The sequence below is a fragment of the Leuciscus leuciscus genome (genome assembly GCF_965113295.1).
Source record: "Leuciscus leuciscus genome assembly, chromosome: 10".
NCBI lineage: Eukaryota > Metazoa > Chordata > Actinopteri > Cypriniformes > Leuciscidae > Leuciscus > Leuciscus leuciscus.
In genome coordinates this window covers 33,514,363-33,533,785 of record NC_138734.1, presented here as the reverse complement: position 1 = coordinate 33,533,785, position 19,423 = coordinate 33,514,363, and the positions used below count along the sequence as shown (strand labels likewise).

At 38.2% G+C, this 19,423-nt stretch overlaps 1 protein-coding gene and 1 long non-coding RNA gene across 2 annotated transcripts in view; one reads left to right on the top strand and one right to left on the bottom strand.

Moving 5' to 3' along the window:
- Positions 1 to 10,558, bottom strand: part of lrriq1 (leucine-rich repeats and IQ motif containing 1) — a 28,612-nt gene extending 18,054 nt beyond the window's left edge. The window contains exons 1-13 of the mRNA XM_082182023.1: positions 9,612 to 10,558; positions 9,085 to 9,196; positions 8,867 to 8,967; positions 8,444 to 8,537; positions 8,043 to 8,263; positions 7,876 to 7,947; positions 3,087 to 4,829; positions 2,850 to 3,002; positions 2,370 to 2,520; positions 1,703 to 1,896; positions 1,084 to 1,211; positions 748 to 821; positions 2 to 95 (exon numbers count right to left, since the gene is read on the bottom strand). Coding sequence (XP_082038149.1) covers positions 2 to 95; positions 748 to 821; positions 1,084 to 1,211; positions 1,703 to 1,896; positions 2,370 to 2,520; positions 2,850 to 3,002; positions 3,087 to 4,829; positions 7,876 to 7,947; positions 8,043 to 8,263; positions 8,444 to 8,537; positions 8,867 to 8,967; positions 9,085 to 9,196; positions 9,612 to 9,722 — 3,248 coding nt within the window. The 5' untranslated portion in view covers positions 9,723 to 10,558. The remainder of the gene's footprint in view (position 1; positions 96 to 747; positions 822 to 1,083; positions 1,212 to 1,702; positions 1,897 to 2,369; positions 2,521 to 2,849; positions 3,003 to 3,086; positions 4,830 to 7,875; positions 7,948 to 8,042; positions 8,264 to 8,443; positions 8,538 to 8,866; positions 8,968 to 9,084; positions 9,197 to 9,611) is intronic.
- LOC309507683 overlaps positions 1 to 19,423 on the top strand; it is a 203,015-nt gene that overhangs the window by 95,179 nt on the left and 88,413 nt on the right. The window lies entirely within an intron of this gene.

The window sequence follows — 19,423 nt, the reverse complement described above, 5'->3', positions numbered from 1 at the left end:
CCTCCAGTTGTCTTCCTGCTGTAGTGGGTTACCAGTCAGGTTAAGTTCTTGGAGACTGGTGCATTTCTGAAGATTCTGACAAACGTTCTGCAAGTCTAAAAGAGAGTCAGAACAGTGTCCCCCCCTCAGAAATACTCTAAGAAATGGTAATAATTTTACTGCTGAGGAGGTTAGCAATTTTGGACTGAATGAAAACACCTAGATACTATAATTAAACATTTCTGTAAATTAGTATACACAGAACTGCTTTCCACAATGGTACTTTAAAGTACAGTTCACTAAAAATGTATGTCATTATTGACTCACCCTTATGTCATTCAAAATTTGAATGTTGTTATTTTTCAGTGCAACAGAAAAGGTCAATTTTGAAAAATATTCTTCAAAAGAGTCACATCCAGAATCAATGCAGCTCTACTCAATACCATTAAGTGTTCCATGTGACTTGCGCTATATTCCAAGTTGTCTATTCCAAGTTTAAAAATACTGTAGTTATGTGTGAAGAAAAGACTTTGAAAAAAGTCATTGAAAAAGGAAACAGCATACATGTTATAAAGGTGAGTAAATGATAGAATTTTTATTTTTGGGTAAACTATCCCTTTAAGGATAAATAAGATATGAGAAGAGAAGTTCTCTAATGAAAGCATTATTTGTTCGTTACATAGGTTATCCGTCCATTGTCAAGAATAAAGACCCCATCACAGATACCACAGTCGAGTCGAGTCGACTCACACCTCTTCGTAAGCTCACCTGACAGACAGTTACTACTGGCATCCAGTGTCCTCAGAGACACCAAGTCCAAAAATGGAATTAAATGAGTTACACTAAAGAAAAAGAAAAGTGAGCCATCATTTTAAACAATAAAACATCTTACTGTACATTTGTAGATTTTTATATTACATTTTACATAAGAATTTATTGAAACATTGCAAAGACTTTACCTTTAAGCAGGATTTAACTGTGAAACTGTGTGTGTTATGTTATGTTAAAAAAATGAAGAGACTGAAAACCTGTGAGCCACCAACCAATGAGTAGGTAGGCAACTTAATAGGTTTTGAAACACAGCCATTCTCCATTGAGGCCTACCTGTTCTGGGCCACAGAAAGGTTTTGGAGCAAAGGTAGCCAATAAGATTCCAGATCAAGAATGGTAGATATAAGATTTTCATCCAGGTAAAGGTCCCTCAAAAGAACATGGTTCTGCAGGACAGGCAGCTATGCCATCAGCCAGAAAAAAAGAAAAAAAAAAGAAAAACAACAACAATTCCCTTCTTGACCACTTGATTACACAGAAAGACATATTTTATGTTCCAACAATGAACACGGTCCCATCACCAGAGATGGGTGGATCACGCCTCATCCTGAACATGACTAATATCCACACATTAAGCAAAACAGATAACGATAATTCAATTAAAGTGACGGCAGCATAGGATTTCAGTATAACGTATGTAATGAACACAGTCAAATTACGCATTTCCTGGACACTGGGTTGGAAATATGTCTCTTTATAAATTGTAAGTGGTTAAAGTCTATGATTTCAGTTGGGCTAATTAGAGTAAGAACATTAAACAGTTCACAATTACTAACAAAACAACAAAGTAATGGAAAACTGTGATTATCAATATGATCTTCATATTACTTCTGAAGACATCTTACTACTCATCGTTTTAATTAGTTTGTTTCATTGGTTGTGTAAGATTTACCTCAGTCAGACTGTTTCCCCTGAGGTCCAGTGTGTTAAGAAGAGCGCAATTCTCCAAACCCTCAACGTGACATAGGTGGTTGTACGAACAGTCCAGATGCAGAAGGGTATAAATTTCCTTCAAACCTCTCGTGCTGAGCAGCCGGTTATGGTCCACTGATAATCGCAGAAGCATTTTCAGGGGTCCTAAACCACCTAAGAAAGCATAGATATATCATTCAGTGGGAGTGTGGGAGTGTATGAGGATAATTCTTGGCCATGGTGACAATATCTAATACCAGCCAAAGGATAATCTAATATAAAAAGGCAGCATTGGCAGGACATCATCTAATACTGACAGCAAATACCTTTAAACTGCATTTATCCTCTTATTTATGATACATTTATTCATATTTATTCAATAGGAGGCCATTTACTCAGAAATGAGACATCAGGATTTATTTTGCAAGGAGAATGAGGGCAAAAGGCCATTTGAAGTCACCAAACTGGAACAATGATGCCCTCTACTGGACAATGACAACACTTAATATTAAATGCTAATTCTGTGGCACAATCGAGATCCAGATAGCTCCAAATGACCAACATTCAGCTTCTCTTTCTTAAGTGCTTGCAATGAAAAATAAATAGAATACATAAAGCATAAAGGCAGTTCTAGTGAACATACTCACTGATACGAGAGATGTTGTTGTGTGAGAGCTGAAGAATTTGCAGATTTTCAGCTCCATCAAAACCGTGTGTGTTCATCAGCAGGTTCTTGCCCAGCAGGAGGACCTGAAGGTTGACCAGACCTCCACAATCCACATGGGTAATTGAGTTCTCCTAAATGTGAGAAACAATGGTACACACATTAATAACATACAATAACATTAATAATGTTTCTTGAGCACCAAAGCAGCATATTAGAATGGTTTCTGAAGGATCATGTGACACTGAAGACTGGAGTAATAATTAAAAATATTACTGTTTTTATTGTATTTTTGATAGAATAAATGCAGCCTTGGTAAGCATAAGAGACTTAAAAAAAAACACTTTTGAACAGTAATGTATAGTGTGTATAGAATGCATGAGAGATTATCTAGGACACTTTACTTGAAAGGTGTAAAATAATCATGTAGACTGCATTGCACTGATAGTTTGTTCTTTCTTACTTGTACATCAATGTATCTGATCTGAGCGCACTGGTTCAATCCATCCAAGGATGTGAGTCCACAGCGTCTAAGTGTCAAAGTCTGCAGGTTGTTACACTCGGACAGTGTAGACAGGCAACAACCCGGCAGGTCTTCCAGCATCACTGTCGTAACCTGATTTTTACCAGCACAATGACAATAAAGTCAGCAGGAACATATAAGACATATCTCAGCCAGAAAATGGGTTTTAATTTCTACCTGTTTGAGAGAGCTCCAAGTTCCTGTTTTGAGAATAGTGTTCACAGACAGAGGGGGTAAACTGGATACTCTTTTTCTTCTTGGCCCTCTCTTTTGGGACTGTTGTTGTGCCGAAGACACTTTCCTTTTATTCTGCAATGATAGTTTGGACCAAGGAGTGCAGCTCATCATCCAGGCCAGTTGCTTCTGCTCTGTGCTGTCAGGCAGACACACTGAAACTGATTCTTGGCTTTCAGGTTCATGGTCCTTAAGCTCAATAGCGGTAGTATTTTGATGTCCTCTAGTGTTCATTTCAGGTACTACATCGTTCAAATCAGAAGCCGGCATAGTCGAGTCTGTATCAACGCTCGCAGTCGCTTCAACACTTAGGTGATCTGCAACACTTGGGGAACCAATTATACTAATGCCAAGGTCATTGGAAAGACCCTGATGTGCATTTATGTGGGATTCTGGAGTGGGTTTGGTCAATTTAAAGCTTTTTCTTGATTGTGAGAGATTTATCTTAGAATCAAGCTCTACGTTGCCATCAACTCTTTTCTTTTCTTCATGGCTCTTTATTCTGTCTTTATCACTCTTTGTTTGTGGTCTCATATCATCTAATCTTTCTGTGTCTTCTGTGCTTATGCCTTTAGTTTTGTCCGGTTTTATCATCGCATTCCTGTCGTCATCCAATGTGTTTTCCATGTTCTTCCCATGTCTTATTCTTTCATTATTATCTTCTAGTTTTCTAACAATTACCTCATTGCCTTTGATCTTATTTTCCTCCCTTTCTTCCTCTCTTTTAAATTCATCCTCCACCTGGCAACTCCTTTCCACTTCTGTTCTCTCCTTTTCTTTATTCTTCCTGTGTGCTTCCACTTCCTGTCTTCTACAATCATCTATTACACTTGTAATGTTGTTCAGATTTATCTGAGAATCAAGCTCTACGTTGCCATCAACTCTTTTCTTTTCTTCATGGCTCTTTATTCTGTCTTTATCACTCTTTGTTTGTGGTCTCATATCATCTAATCTTTCTGTGTCTTCTGTGCTTATGCCTTTAGTTTGGTCCTGTTTTTTCATCGCATTCCTGTCGTCATCCAATGTGTTTTCCATGTTCTTCCCATGTCTTATTCTTTCATTATTATCTTCTAGTTTTCTAACAATTACCTCATTGCCTTTGATCACATTTTCCTCTCTTTCTTCCTCTCTTTTAAATTCATCCTCCACCTGGCAACTCCTTTCCCCTTCTGTCCTCTCCTTTTCTTTATTCTTCCTGTGTGCTTCCACTTTCTGTCTTCTACAATCATCTATTACACTTGTAATGTTGTTCTGTTCCTCCTTCCTCTTCATTTCCCTCCTCCTCTCCTTATCTTCTTCCTCTTTCCTCCTCTGTTGTTCAAGTCTTTGCTCTCTCTCCAGACGATGGCGATCTTGTTCTTTCGCTCTTTCATAATCTGCTCTCCTTCTCTCCATTTCCTCCCTCTGTGCTCGCTCTTCCTCCTCTATCCTTTTTCTTTCCTCCTCCTTCTCCTTCTTCATCCTCTCCCATTCCCTCTTCTCCTCCTCATATCTTTTCTCCTCCTCTCTCTTTCTCCTCAGCTCTTTTTTGCTCCAGCGACGAGCTAATGCTCCTCTGAGAGCAGCTTGGATCTTTGTGGCTGCTCCGCAGTGAAGCTTCTGGGTTCTCCTTCTTTCCTCCTCCTGAGCCTCCTCAAAAGCCCGTTTCTCCTCCTCAATCTGCTCCTCCAGTTTCCTGATTAAGTTCTGAAATTAAACAAAAAAACCTTGACTGGTACACCTATATACACGCACACACACAAACACACAGAAACACGCATACACTCACCGGCCACTTTATTAGGTACACCTTGCAAGTACCGGGTTTGACTCCCTCTTGCCTTCAGAACTGCCTTCATTATTCATGGGATAAATTAAACAAGATGCTGGAAACATTCCTCAGAGATTTTAGTCCATATTGACATGATAGCATCACACAGTTGCTGCAGATTTGTCTGCTTCACATCCATGATGTGACTCTCCCGTTCCACCACATCCCATCTGAATGTCGCAGCAGAAATGGAGACTCATCAGACCAGGAAACTATTTTTTCCAAACTTCTATTGTCCAATTTTGGTGAGCCTGTGCAAATTTCAGCCTCCATTTCATGTTCTTAACTGACAGGATTGGCACCCGGTGTGTTCTTCTGCTGCTGTAGCCCATCTTCTTTAAGGTTGGATGTGTTGTGCATTCAGAGATGCTCTTCTGCGGACCTCGGTTTTAACGAGTGGTTATTTGAGTTTTTGTTGCCTTTCTATCAGCTTGAACCAGTCTAGCCATTCTCCTCTAACCTCTGGCATGAACCAGGTATTTTCGTCCACAGAACTGCAGCTCACTGGATATTTTCTCTTTTTTGGACCATTCTCTTTAAACCCTGGAGATGGTTGTGAGTAAAAATCCCAGTAGATCAGCAATTTCTGAAATACTCAGAGCAGCCCGCCTTGCACCAACAACCATGCCATGTTCAAAGTCACTTAAATCACCTTTTGTTCCCCATTCTGATGCTCATTTTGAACTTTAGCACACCATCTTGACCATAGGCCTATACCATGAAGCCGGTTTAGGTGGATAGTCAGGTATATTTCAGTTTAGTTTGTGCCAACCCTGGTTTTTAGAGGTGTTCATCGCCATAGTAACTAACGCTCCACAGCTAACCTGCTCCAAGGCAGGTTATGTTGTGGGTAAGAGATTTCAAACTGAAATTGGACCAATCAGCTGTGAGCAAAGTGACACATGTCTGACACACAAAAAAAGAGTCACTCCTCCAGTTTCTCTTGCTCCAAATCAAAGGTTGCTATATATATATATATATATATATATATATATAATTAAGACAAAACTGTCTGGATTTAAGCAATAATCATTTATTATAATCATTTTATAATTATTATTTATTATATATATATATATATATATATATATATTATATATCTAATCCATTACACACGCAATTTTACAATGTAACCATTATTATTAAGCATTTAATTAAATTGTATATAACGATAATATGTAAGATAAATACGTTTTGGAATCGACAGATAAAGCTTTAAAAATGACTACATGTGAGCTTTTGAAGTCTCTGTATACCTATATGATCAAATATATAAACTAACTTCACAACTTTCACTTGCACTAATTTAGCAACATATTTTCTTCTTGCTGTGTAAATGCATTAACATACTTCATATTTCTTAATCTCTTAATCTTTGGCAGAAGAGATAATTGAATTGCACGGACTCTCTTGTGAGAAGTCAATCTGAGTTGCATTGCTTCTCAGCATGTGATTTGTTCAACTACCATCATGGTACATACCCAATTTCTATATGGCTAAATGCATAAAGTTGCTGCTATCTGATTGGCTGATTAGATATTTGCATTAACGAGCAGTTGATCAGGTATACCTAATAAAGTGGCCTGTGATATTTATGGATATACAGTTGTATTCAAAATTATTCAACCCTCATTGCATATCAGGTTTGTAGGCAAAATTTACAAACTTTCAGCTGTTTGCAATGAACAAATCAAACAAAAGTAATTGAAATAGCTCAACACAACAAATGTTTCATGTGGTTTCCCCAAATTCAACTGAAAATTGAACTTTTAATGACTTCTGCGGTCTCAAAATTATTCAACCCCTTCATGGCAAGCATCTTTAGTACTTAATGGAACACCCTTTTGCTGTTATGTCCTGCTGCTATAACCAGATGTATAACCATACACCAGCTTCAGGCAGCGTTTTAGAGGAATCTTAGCCCATGAGCAATGGCCTCCAGTTCAGTAATATTCTTGGGTTTGCATGCTGCAACTGCCTTCTTCAAATCCCACCAGAGATTTTCTATGGGGCTCAAGTCAGGTGAATGTAATGGCCAATGTAGAATCTTCCAGAACTTCTTCTGCAACCAAGCCTTGGTGGAATTTGAGGTATGCTTGGGATCATTGTCCTGTTGGAAGGTCCAATGATGCCCAAGCTTCAGTTTCATAACTGACAGCATGACGTTTTCTCCTAGGATTTCCTGATACTTCAATGAATCCATCTTGCCTTCCACACGCTGCAGGTTTCCAGTGCCAGAGGATACAAAGCAGCCCCAGTGTTCAACCAGAACCAGGAACACTTCCCATAACACCCGATGTACTTCTTCCTTCGTAAGAAGACTGGAATCCGCACTAATATTGACCTATGACCAGCTTCGTCACCATACTGAGCTGTGTTTCCCAAAAGCACCGTAAGCCTAAGTAGATCGTAGAGCCATTGCCACCAATGGTCTCTTCAACTTAGCTCACTATGCTTTTGAGAAACGCAGCCTTGGATAATGACATCACTGTTTTCCGGAGAACTGCTTTATAGATTAAATGAACTAATTTAATAATTGATGATATTTACAACGGAACTGAATCAACACTGAACTGACTTCAGCTGAACAATGACACCGTTGTCCTTTAGAGCTGCTGTACAGCCGAAATGAACTCTGTTTACATCATTGAATCATTTTCCTGTTATCACTATCAAAGCTACTTTGAAACAATCTGTATTGTATAAAGTGCTATATAAATAAAGGTGACTTGACTTGACATATACACTCAACAAATTGTCTCATTTGTGTGTTTTTACATAATACACCAACTCAGTTCATTCATATATTAACAAATATTTATTTTTATATTACATATATGCATTTTTTTTATTTAAATTTGTTTGGCTTTTGCCACATTTATTAAATACCATCTTCAACAATCTTAGGCATATTAAACTCACCTGCTGTTTATCCAGCCGCAGTTGAAGATCTTCTGTGTGGTGAACTTCGTTTTTAACTCCAGCATTTTGAAACTGTTATTGGAATACAGAATTTAGATTTTGTTATTCAATCAACTTTTCTCCTAATTTTAAAAAGATTATATAAAAAAAAAGGTAGACAATCCTACCAGAGTGACCTCCTCTATCTTCCTCAGCTCCTCCTTAAACTCCATCAGTCTTCTCCTCCTCCTCTCTTCTTCTTCTCTTTCCGAGTTAAAATGCAGCAGTCTTTCTACCTCCTGTGAAGCTAATTTCTGCTCCTCTTCCTCTTTGAGTCTTTTCTCTAATTCTCTCCACTCAAGACTAAATTGCAATTCAATCTCAGTGAATGTATCACGCTCACTAACATCTAAAAACAGAGTAAAGGTACAATTCAGTGTATATAAAGAGGTTAATAAGCAATCTACAAAACCATTGAAGATATTTGTGCAGATTTAACAGCAGTGTAACCTAGTTTTTTAAAAGTGTGTGTTAATAAACTTAAAATACAGGCCCATCTAACCACGTCATTACAGAAAATGTAGCCTACCTTCCATCCATGACATATTTGGAATCTCCTGCTGGGCATTCTGTGGCTCAACGTCTTTTAGAAGTCCAACTTGTTCCTCTAATTCAGAGATTATCTGACAAAAACATGTGCATTTTTATAATATTCATGAACTAACAAAATAGGATCTATGCAGTACATCATCTGATGTATGTTTGTACATCATCAGTATGCTGCATGTCTGAGGATAAACAAGGGTAAGTTCTGAGAATTTACAGCCTAAATTCATATTGACTGAACACAAACAAAACTGGGATATGTATCAGATCATTTGCTACTGTGAGGGACAAACTGAATTAAAGGTTAAGTTAAGGACAAAACACAGACACTCCTTTCCTCTGCAATGACTCAGATGGGATAATAATCCCATTTCCATTTAACCACAAACAAATAACCATGACTCACTTTCTCTTTCCACTTTATGGGGTCTTCTATAAAATCCGAAGCTGGTTCAGTTGTAGGATTATCTTCGTGATTAAGATGAGACTGCGCTTGGCTTGACAAATCTTTAGGGAACCAGAAAAGGGAAAAACAATGCAAAACCTCAAGTAAGTAGTCAATAATATAAACTTTAAGATGTTTTAATTCAGAATTTCAATCTGATCTTTTAAAATGCTTCTCACCCTTTTCTTCAACATCTTCAAGGATTAATTGTTCAAAGGCATTCATTCGATTTCTTGAAGCTTCCACATATGCGAGTACTGAGTCAGGCAGCCTATCTTCTGCATGTAGCTTCTGTGAAAACAGGTTATTGACAGTGATGAAAGGACAGGTCGAGTAAACGTACATCTTTTTGGATGAACTAGGCCTAAGTGAATTATAAATTATATCTTCTTAATGTCACAAAAGTGGAATAGATGACCATATTCGATGTAACGTTAGGCCTAGATGTTATGTTTGTTTTTTAACCCATGATTGTTTTCTTCACCAGTAAAGATTAAATACAATATAAATTAAATATAACTTTAAATTATCAAATAAAGTTTTCATAATAAAGTGGGTTGTAATGCAATGTTGTAAAGTCGACTAAATTCAAAATAAGTAAGTTAGAGTTTTAAGAACTGAATAACAAAATAAAATAAAATAAAATAAAATAAAATAAAATAAAATAAAATAAAATAAAATAAAATAAAATAAAATAGCCACTTACATTTCCATCCAGAACAGTAAAGATGTCATCTTCTGACTCTGAATAATTTTCAGAAGGATCGAGGTTCAATTTCATCAACTCCTCATCTATTGCCTGTTCGATGTTATCCATTTAACGTTACGTCACTATTATTGAGTTCCTATTTCGAGTGTATATGATCACGAAGCAACAGCAAACGCGCAGATTTGTAAAGTAAACTATATCATTGTCAACTCTTAACAGCAGCAGCATACAATACTAATAATAATGATAGAAAAGCATCTCGTAAGTATTTAACCAACACTTTATTGTCCTGACTGTGTGTTACACAGCACCTGTTTCTCTGTTTTCCTCATGTTTGTAGTTTAGCGTACACCACAGTTGCTATGGACAACAAAGTACAGAGTGGCATGAGGGACAAACTTCATGAAGAGAACCCATCTAATATTGTCGGGCTGCTTTTTAATAAGTTCAGCGTTATATTTTAATGTAAACGTATTGTTAAAAATTAACAGCTGTTTGAGCCAACTCTGGAAAGCTATTATGGAAAGGTACAGCATTTCCAGCACACATTATCTTTTTTTTTTATTTGGCGCCCCCTAGTGGCAACATAATTCATTAAAGGGATAGGCTAGATCACCAAAAAAAAAAAATTCTGTCATTTACTCACTCTCATGTCTTTCCAAACCCGTAAGACTTTCGTTCATCTTCGGAACATAAAGATATTTTTAATGAAATCTGAACGATTTCTGTCCCTCCATTGACAGCTATGCAACTTACACGTTGACGCTTCATAAAGAGATTGTAAAACTAATCCATATGAATTGAGTGGTTTATTCCAAATTTTCTGAAGAGACACAATCACTTTATACACTCAACATATTTAATTAAGGATTTTATTCACATATAAACATTCATCAACTCACATCAGTTGTGGTAACCTGAAGCTCAAGCATGTTCTCTTGTTGTGCGAGAAGTTCCGAGAAGAACCAATGAGGTTCATTCCTCTTACACAGCAGTTTGAGCTTCCACAAGATCAAGGTTCATTCTCATGTGTTATGCAGCACGCTTGAGCTTCAGTAAGAACCAATGAGGTTTGTTCTCGAGCATCAAGCAGGTTCGGTTAAGCTTCTGTTTATGTTCGCTGATCAATGTTTGTATGTGAATAAAAAGCCTAAATTCAGTTTTTCATATAAGTGATCGTGTCTCTTCCGAAAATTAGGACTAAACCTCTCAATTCAGATGGATTCATTTTTACGATCTCTTTATAAACTTTTTGAAGCGTCAAAGCTGTAGGCTAGCTGAAGTCGTAGCTGTCAATGGAGGGAAAGAAATCGCTCAGTTTCATAAAAAATATCTTAATTTGTGTCACGAAGATGAATGAAATTCTTATGGGTTTGGAACAACATGAGGGTGAGTGAATAATGACAGACTTTTCATTTTTTGAGTGAACTAACCCTTTAAAAGCAGGTCCTTTTGATGAATCAAGACGTTCTGGGGGGGGGGGGGGGGGGACGTCTTGTAAATAAAATAAAATAAATAAAATAAATTAAAAAAAGATTTTTATTTATTTACCATAAATGATAAATAACTTTTTTGCGCTAATGTTTTGATAATGTTATTAAAGACCAGATCACTTTGCCATGAACGTCAGATAAGTTCTGTTAGCTGGGTCTAAATTGTACTTTTGCAGGGTCTATTGACCAGCCAAGTCATGACAGACTGTGTTTTTTATTTACATTCATTCATTTGGCATGCAGTTGCTTTTATCCAGAGCATTCAAATACATTTTATTCCCTAGAAACCGGACACATTTTGATCATTCCTCTGAGTGGCTGCAGGAGTCTGCTTTTAAAGTCAAACCAACTGTCGGTGTTTCATCAGATCCCGGAGAAGCATTCACCTTGTTCAATTGCTCAAAAAGGCCCCATCAGCAAGCCTTGTCTGCTTTAATTAGCTGAGAGTGGCATCGACCCCATTGTTACTGGGCAAGTGTCCGGAGCTTTTGTCTGAGAGTATGGAACCCAGACAGGGACTAGACAAGCAGTGGCTGCAGATTTACACTGCAGATTAGGACAGTCAAAGCCTGCTCAGCTCCGAACAGAGCTCAAGTTTGGATAGTGTTCCCATGTTTGTACTGTAAAGGGTTTTCTGTTACTGGTCTGTTGCTTTTATCTGGTCATTGCTCTTCAAGCTAATTGTTTCCATTCATTCTTTCAGAGTGGGTGAGAGAGAGAGAGAAAGAACTTGTTGAAAAGGTGGCTTCAGCTCTGAGTTGCTATCTGTGACTGTAGATTCTTCCTTATAGGCTACTATTATAAACCTCTTTGGTTAAGTTAGTTTAGGGTTCTTACATTTTCTTGAGCCATCCAAAAACACAAACTGTCAACAGGTTCTTGATGTCCATACATTTTGTAACATGCTTTCCTACCAATCATGTTCTTTTTTTCTCTCTCTTTTCAGTTTGACAGTGTGAGCAGCTCTGTACAGTTGAGGATACTTCTCTTTTCCACAAAGCAAGTGACAGACACATTGAATTTTTTACTCATTTGTGTATTTCTGCCCAGACGGATGCTGTCACACCTCCCACAACCTCATCATCTGCAGAGAGAAACTGCCACTACCATATTACACCAAATTTTACAACAAAAATGACAAAAAAAGATCTGCTGCGAGGAGATGCAGTTCCGATACCTGCGCCAAACTGTGATGATGGGCAACATCGCGAGTAAGAGAAAAAAACAGGTTTGCTTGAGCTTTCTGCCCTTTTTAGAGTCACATGTTGTGACATCACGTCGCTTTTTTGGTGTGTTTACATGTCTTTGGTCCGTGTTGCGGGTGCTTTCACATCTGTAGTTCGGTTCATGTAGACCGGTCCGGACCAAGGGAAAAAAATTATACACACCATTCTTTTTCACACCATACTGATTGCTCTGACCCAAATCAGTTGATGAGTTGGTGAAACGAACCATAATGCAGTCACGTGACAACATCCACATCACTTTTTGGCCAGATGTGTCTTTGAACATATTTCCCAAACTGCTCTTCGATTGGGGAGAATTAACGTGCGGAAAAATTCCAATGGAACTCCCGGAAGTAAACAAAAAGAGGAGGAAAAGCCAGCAGAAGTCATACTATGGAGAGATGACTGCCCGGGCTAATTGTATCCCTGGTCATCATATACTACATAGTTTGTATACGCCACTTTAGCTAAACTATACATTTTGAGAATAAAGAGCGGATGCGGCTGGAAAATAATATGTTAATGCACTGCAATGGCGCATCGCAAGTCACTTCAGGACTTTGGCACCTGGTTTAGTAAAAAAAAATCACAAATTTCTCTAAAATGCGCAGTTCTCTAGGCAGTTTGGTCTGTTCGAGGTCGGGTCGCGTTCTCACCACAAACTAACCGCTCCAGTGTTCGTTTGAAAGCGTACCGAGACCACCTCTTCAAGGAGGTATCAGTACGCTTGTTTGGTGCGGCTTTGGTGCGCACCCGAGTGCGATTGCTGCATTCACACCTGCCCAAGCGAATTGCACCAAGGGGGACAACGAACTCTTGTGCTATTCAACTTAACTAAATGAGGCAGGTGTGAAAGCACCCTTAAGGGTGCTTTCAGGGCGCTTTCACACTGGCAGTTTAGTGCGGACCGGGGCACGGTTCGCATGAAAAATCGTTAATGTGAACGCTGTCATCGGACCCGGGTGCGCACTAGAGTACCGAACCCGAGACTAGCTGGAGGAGGTGGTCTGAGCTCGGTTGCTCCCGAACCGTGGTGCGGTTCGCGTTAATGTGCAAGCAACACGGACTCGGGTGCGCGCTTGTTCAGGAAGTATAGTATCCCGCGCATGCGTATCACTGTCGATATCATTGTTTGATTGCGTTTGCGATGACGTAAGATCTCTGCAAACGCACCTGGGTTCGATACAATTAATTGAGTGTGAAACCAGACCAACGCTGCGGGAGGCGCCGGGAACTAGCGCACTCGGGTTCGGACCGCAGCAAACGAACCCAGTGGAAAAACGCCCTCACACTAGCATTTTTGGTGCGCACCCGGGTTCGAATGACGTCAGAGTTCGGTTCGTTTGGATGATGTGAACGCTGTTTTCCGAACTCGGTTGCGCACCCGCGAACCGTACTCGAGTCCGCTTAAAAAGGTGGTCTGGGGTACGGTTCATGTGAACTCGGGTACGGTTCGCTGCTGATATGAACGCAATCGAACCAAACCGCGGAAGTGAACCGCTATTGATGACGTATAATCTGGTGCGTGCCTGCGTGCGGTAACAACTGTAAAAGGGTCTATATACACTTACCTTGACGAAAAGCGGCATTGACGCACTGCAAGCAGAGAGATGATTTCTGCTTGCCTCCACAAAAATTGTCTTCGGCGGGCAGGCGGACATCCCGCTGTCTTTGGAACGGTTTTAATACTTTTGCGGCAGACAGACGCAAGTGTATCTTTTCTTTGAAAACAAAACCAAAGGTTAAAAAAAAGAAGAACAAATGTGAAGCGAGCAATTCTATCCATTTTGACGCCTTTTCATAGCGGTTAGGGGGAGACCGGGGACAGTTGCAACACTTTTTGCATTTCTCTCAGTTACTAAGAGACTATTTGGACTAGACCAACCAAATTTGTATATATTAAACTTGCATCTGTCTGCTAATTACCCATACCATTTAAAGATGATTATATATGACATATCGTTCACAGTATTTATTTGAATGGAAGAAGTCAGATGTTGCAACTGACCCCGACCCAGGGGACGGTTGCAACACAACCCAGGGACGGTTGCAACATGTTAAAAATACCTTAAATTTCATTAATTAACTTAAGCTTTTTGTCTCAATGAGCAAAAAATTCTGAAAATATTAACTGTTTTAGGCCTACTATAATATTATAGTATTATTTATTTCAATAATATTATTGTAGCCTATTATTTATTTATTTAGTCATATTTATCAAATAACAGTTATTGAGTTTTGTTTGTTCATGTGTAGAACATAGGCCTACATAGATTCAGTGTGCAGGTGTTACAGATGCTATTCAATCTCTCCATATTTCAGTGTCAGACAGGAAGAATTGAACAATTTGCAATGCAACAAACTTTTATTAAACATGCAATTTATAACTTGTTGCAACCGTCCCCGACCCTATCAGCCATGACAGAACATCATATGCCTGCTAGACACACTGACTTTGACACATGCTAACCATGTCACTTAGAAGTCAACAAAACAATAATTCAAACTAGGTAAGTTTTGATTAATTCATACAAAATGTCATGACAGTATGACAAAACTATATCTCATGAAAAAATTTACTTTCATACCTCCAAAACAGGTTTTGTTCAATAAATGCAGCAGATGTTGAATATGTCTACTGTCTTCTTGGTGGGGGGAGGGTCTAACTGTGCATGTTCAGTATGAGTGTCATCACTCTAGCTTGTTTCTGATTGGAGAAAAATGACATGTTGCAACTGTCCCCGGTCTCCCCCTACCAAGCAACACGAGTACGTGCCAGCTGCAGCTTGATGACGTAAGCGTACCGCGGTTCGGATACAAATAATATAATGTGAACACAGTCCATCGGGGGCAGGGAGAGGGGGGAGCAATCGAACTCGGGTTCGGAACAGGCAATCGAACCAAGTGTGAAAGCACCCTTAGTGCGGTTCATTTGAATTATGGTGCTTTCACACCTGAATTTGTTTTGAAATCTGGTGCATTTTCTCCCTTGTTTCATTTCGTTTAGGCATTTGTGAACACAGCAATCGCGCTCGGATCCGCTCCAAAACAATCGTTCCGAGATCGCCTGAACGAGGTGGTCTCGGCCTGATTGCAAACACTTTTCAGCGATCTCCAGCTTGTTTGGTGCGCACCAGGGTTCAGATGGCAGCGTTTACACTAATGAACCGCACTAGAGCAATCACACCAGGGTTCATTTTAATTGAACCAAACATGCCAAATGTGAACATATGGACGCTTAAGTGGACCATAAAATGTTGTTGTTTTTTTGTCCGGACCTAACGAACCAAACTACAAGTGTGAACACACCCAATGTTTTAGTAGTATTGCATATGTTGTTTGTAAAGCATAAAGACAAAAATACAGTAAATATATTTTAATAAAAATATTTATGGATTTTTATTCATTTTATTTGTGCTTTCATCGAATGTAAAATATTTCCCACCTCCCTTTACACTGCATGTATAAGAACTGAACAAACTGAAAAAATAACTCTTTAAAGAAATCACTTTAGCTAAGTTGTGGCTAAACTCAGTTCATACACTTCTATCTTGAAAAAATGTCTGTTCACATTTTTATTACTGAATGACTATTCCTGTTGTTGGTAGTATCTAAGTATGTTAACCTTAGTCTTTTTTTCTGGTTTGCACGGGTTAATGCAAGTACCTGACACTGCCCTCTTGACCCAATATTCAATTTAATATGTGAATATTCACAAAGTGAACCTATTGATATCAAATCATAGACCTTTTTTTGTCTATATATTTCCCATAGGTTTCATTCCTTAAAGGATTCCCAACCCTCTGATTATCCCATGACTAAGTTGAACCCAATGACACAGAAATATTTTCTTGAGAAAGAAGAGTTTCAAGACCACATTGAAATTAATCCTCTCAATGTCAAGCATCTCCAAGATCTTGTGAAGACACTGCTGTCCACTCCAATTCCCACATTAATTCCATTATCTTGGGACAGTTTAGATATAATAAAAGGGTACCGGACAGAGGGAGATAAAGATAAAGCGAGAGAGAAAAAGCAGAGGGGAGAGTATTATCCATCTTTTTTCATCAGGAGAAAGGTAACTACAGCATGGGTGGGATTCAATGGTATGTGAATGGTGTCAGAGTATATTAAATGCTAATTCACTCAGGGAAAAGCCGCTTACTGTCCTGCGCTTGCAGGACTCTTTAAAATGGATATTTGTGATTCAGATGCATAGTTATTTAGAATCATATCGCATTACATTAAGTATAATTTCAGTAATGGAAATGAGCACTGATCAAACTTGGAGATTTGGATGCATGAAATACCACTTTCTGGAATTTGTATATTTATCTCCAAGAAAGCAACAGTGTATGAATTGTCTATTGTATAGCCTACTTTAAATTGTCATAATGATATATAGATTAATTAATCTCTTTGACTCAAATTATTATAATTTGGTTGTTCCACAAAACCACAACAGCCACAATTTTAAAATGGACATCTGGTATTGGGGTAAAAAAACAAACGAATAGAGCAACTTGTGACAGCAGCAAAGCATCGTGTTACTTGACTGGCTTAGTTAAGAAATTAACTATTTAACAGGTAGGTAGAACAACCTGCCATCTGTGACAGACTGGTTTGTGTTTGTTATCATCACATGCTGGAACCATTCCCAAAATAATGCCCTGGGAGATGCATAATGCATGTTAATGCATGCATGTTATGTATAATGAATGATTCCTAAGATGTGATATTTCAACATAAATGTAGTTTTAATAATCTACTGAGATGTCTGTGGCATAATTAGCTTTATGTTTCATCTAATGATGTCATGGATTAAACATTATCCAAGCTCTGTGGCTCATCACAATGTGCTGAGTGCAATGTAACATCACACTAAAGTTCCAGGAACATTATGATCACCTCCAGCTATCAGCAGTACAGTCACATGTCACAAACAGACAACAGCCTGGGAACAAGAAAGCAATCGAAGCGCCCTTTTAAAGAACAAGTTATTACTTTATAATCAATTACACATTTTCCAATTACTAGCAGCATGTAGGCTATCAGAGTTGCTTTCCAGAACCTTCACACTGACTGTCCCTCAAGTGTTGGGAATCACTTAAAATCTTTAAGAAATGCTTGTTTTTTTACACACATTCAAATAAACATATTGGTTACAATTTATTGGGGACATGTCATAAAAATAGGACTTTTCCGTGTTTAAGTGCTATAATCGGATTACCAGTGCATCTACCAACCCAGAAAACATGAAAAGTGACAATCCAGTAACTTTGTTTTGGTAAGCCTTTCTCTGAAAGCATGTCAAAAAACAGAACACTATTTGACCCCCCAAAAAATGTCACAGCTGTCTTAAAGACTTGTCAACTTGTGTAAAAGTAACATGACGGTACACGCGAGTCGATGAGATTAATCAATGTAACTCCACCACAACTAGCTTACATAAACGTATCCACTAACCATTCAGAAATGTCCAGGTGCGTCTAAAAGTTGCAACCTCTTCCTGAGTCTCTCTGTAAGGCTGCACTCCGCTACTGGTTATTTCTGAGATTTTGGATAAGTGCGGTTATTCACATGTTTTGTTATTGTATCCGAAGCTCGATTAAAAGGATCGATAGTCTTCTGAATGGGGCGGGGAGCAGCAGCTCATTTGCATTTAAAGGGACACACACAAAAACGGCGCGTTTTTGCTCGTACCCAAAAAGGGGCAACTTTGACAAGCTATAATAAATGATCTGGGGGGTATTTTGAGCTAAAATTTCACAGACACATTCTGGGGACACTTATATTACATCTTGTGAAAAGGGGCATAATATGACCTTTAAGGTGTCCTTGTTACGGTGTAATTATACATTTAAGTACTGAGTAATAATAAACAATGTACTTACTTTAGGGTTAGGGTTAAGAATAGGGGTTGGTTTAGGGGTAGTTGCACGTAAATATGCATATTTAGTTATTACTACAGTAACTACAAGTAGTATGTGTAACAAGGACAGTAAAATAAAGTGTTACCAACACATTTTAGGAAAGAACATGAGCTTGGAAAGTAAAGAAGGTGGCCTAACATTTGCCTGTACATTTTTAATTTATACTAAACTATAACAATTTTAACTGATAAATATTGCCCATTTATTTACATTTAGTATGAAGCTACATTTTTGTCACTGTTATAGGCTAGCGCCACACTTTGACTAAACAGCATCACATTTTTTTGTATACTTAAAATAAGTATACAGATTGAAAATCTGACATTTTGATTAAGAGTAATTTTGTTTTCATTAAAATAGTACACACTAATTCGCTAAGAAGCCACGTTGAAACATCAGTCAAACATGTTTTTGATAATTATTAACTAAGGAATTCGATAAATCTTTCTGCACCAGTTTTGTTGATCTCAAATCAAAAATCCTAGGACTAATCTGCAAAATTACGTTTTTCAAAAATTCCTGACAGGAAATAAATGGAGCTACGTGTGATACGAAGAGCATGAGCCAAGGAATTAGTGAATGTAAAACACTTATTATTATTACTATAAATTATGAATTATAACCAAAAAGTCACAATTTATTAATTTTGTTTTCTCTATAGCGCCCCCAACAGTGCAATTTACGCGCATTTCTCCCTGTTTTATACAGTCTATGATTTCTCCATTTATTCCCTGAGTAGGGGCGCGCGTTTCAGACATCCAAATTTCAAGTTTCTACCATTTACATGAACGTACATCCCGTTCTAAGACAAAAAAAAAACAAAAACAAAACATAATAATAATCCAGACAAAACAGCAGCGTTTCCAACACGTCGTAGTGGCTCTTTGATTAAATCCGTGTCAATATCTATGATTTCAGCCATTTTATCGTAAAGCTGATGTAAGATTTCCAAGCACGAGGTTACCGGTACACCCCTAAAAATCAGCTTGTGGTGGGTTGTAGTGGGTTGTACCACTGTTTTATGTAATGGGGTGGGGGTGGGGGTCCGATTTAAAATGATTTTCAAACATCAAAAACACACTCTAAACCAAAATTCAGTGTTGTCATATTATTTGATCTGTTTAAATAAATGATGTTAATAGCCTACATAAGACACG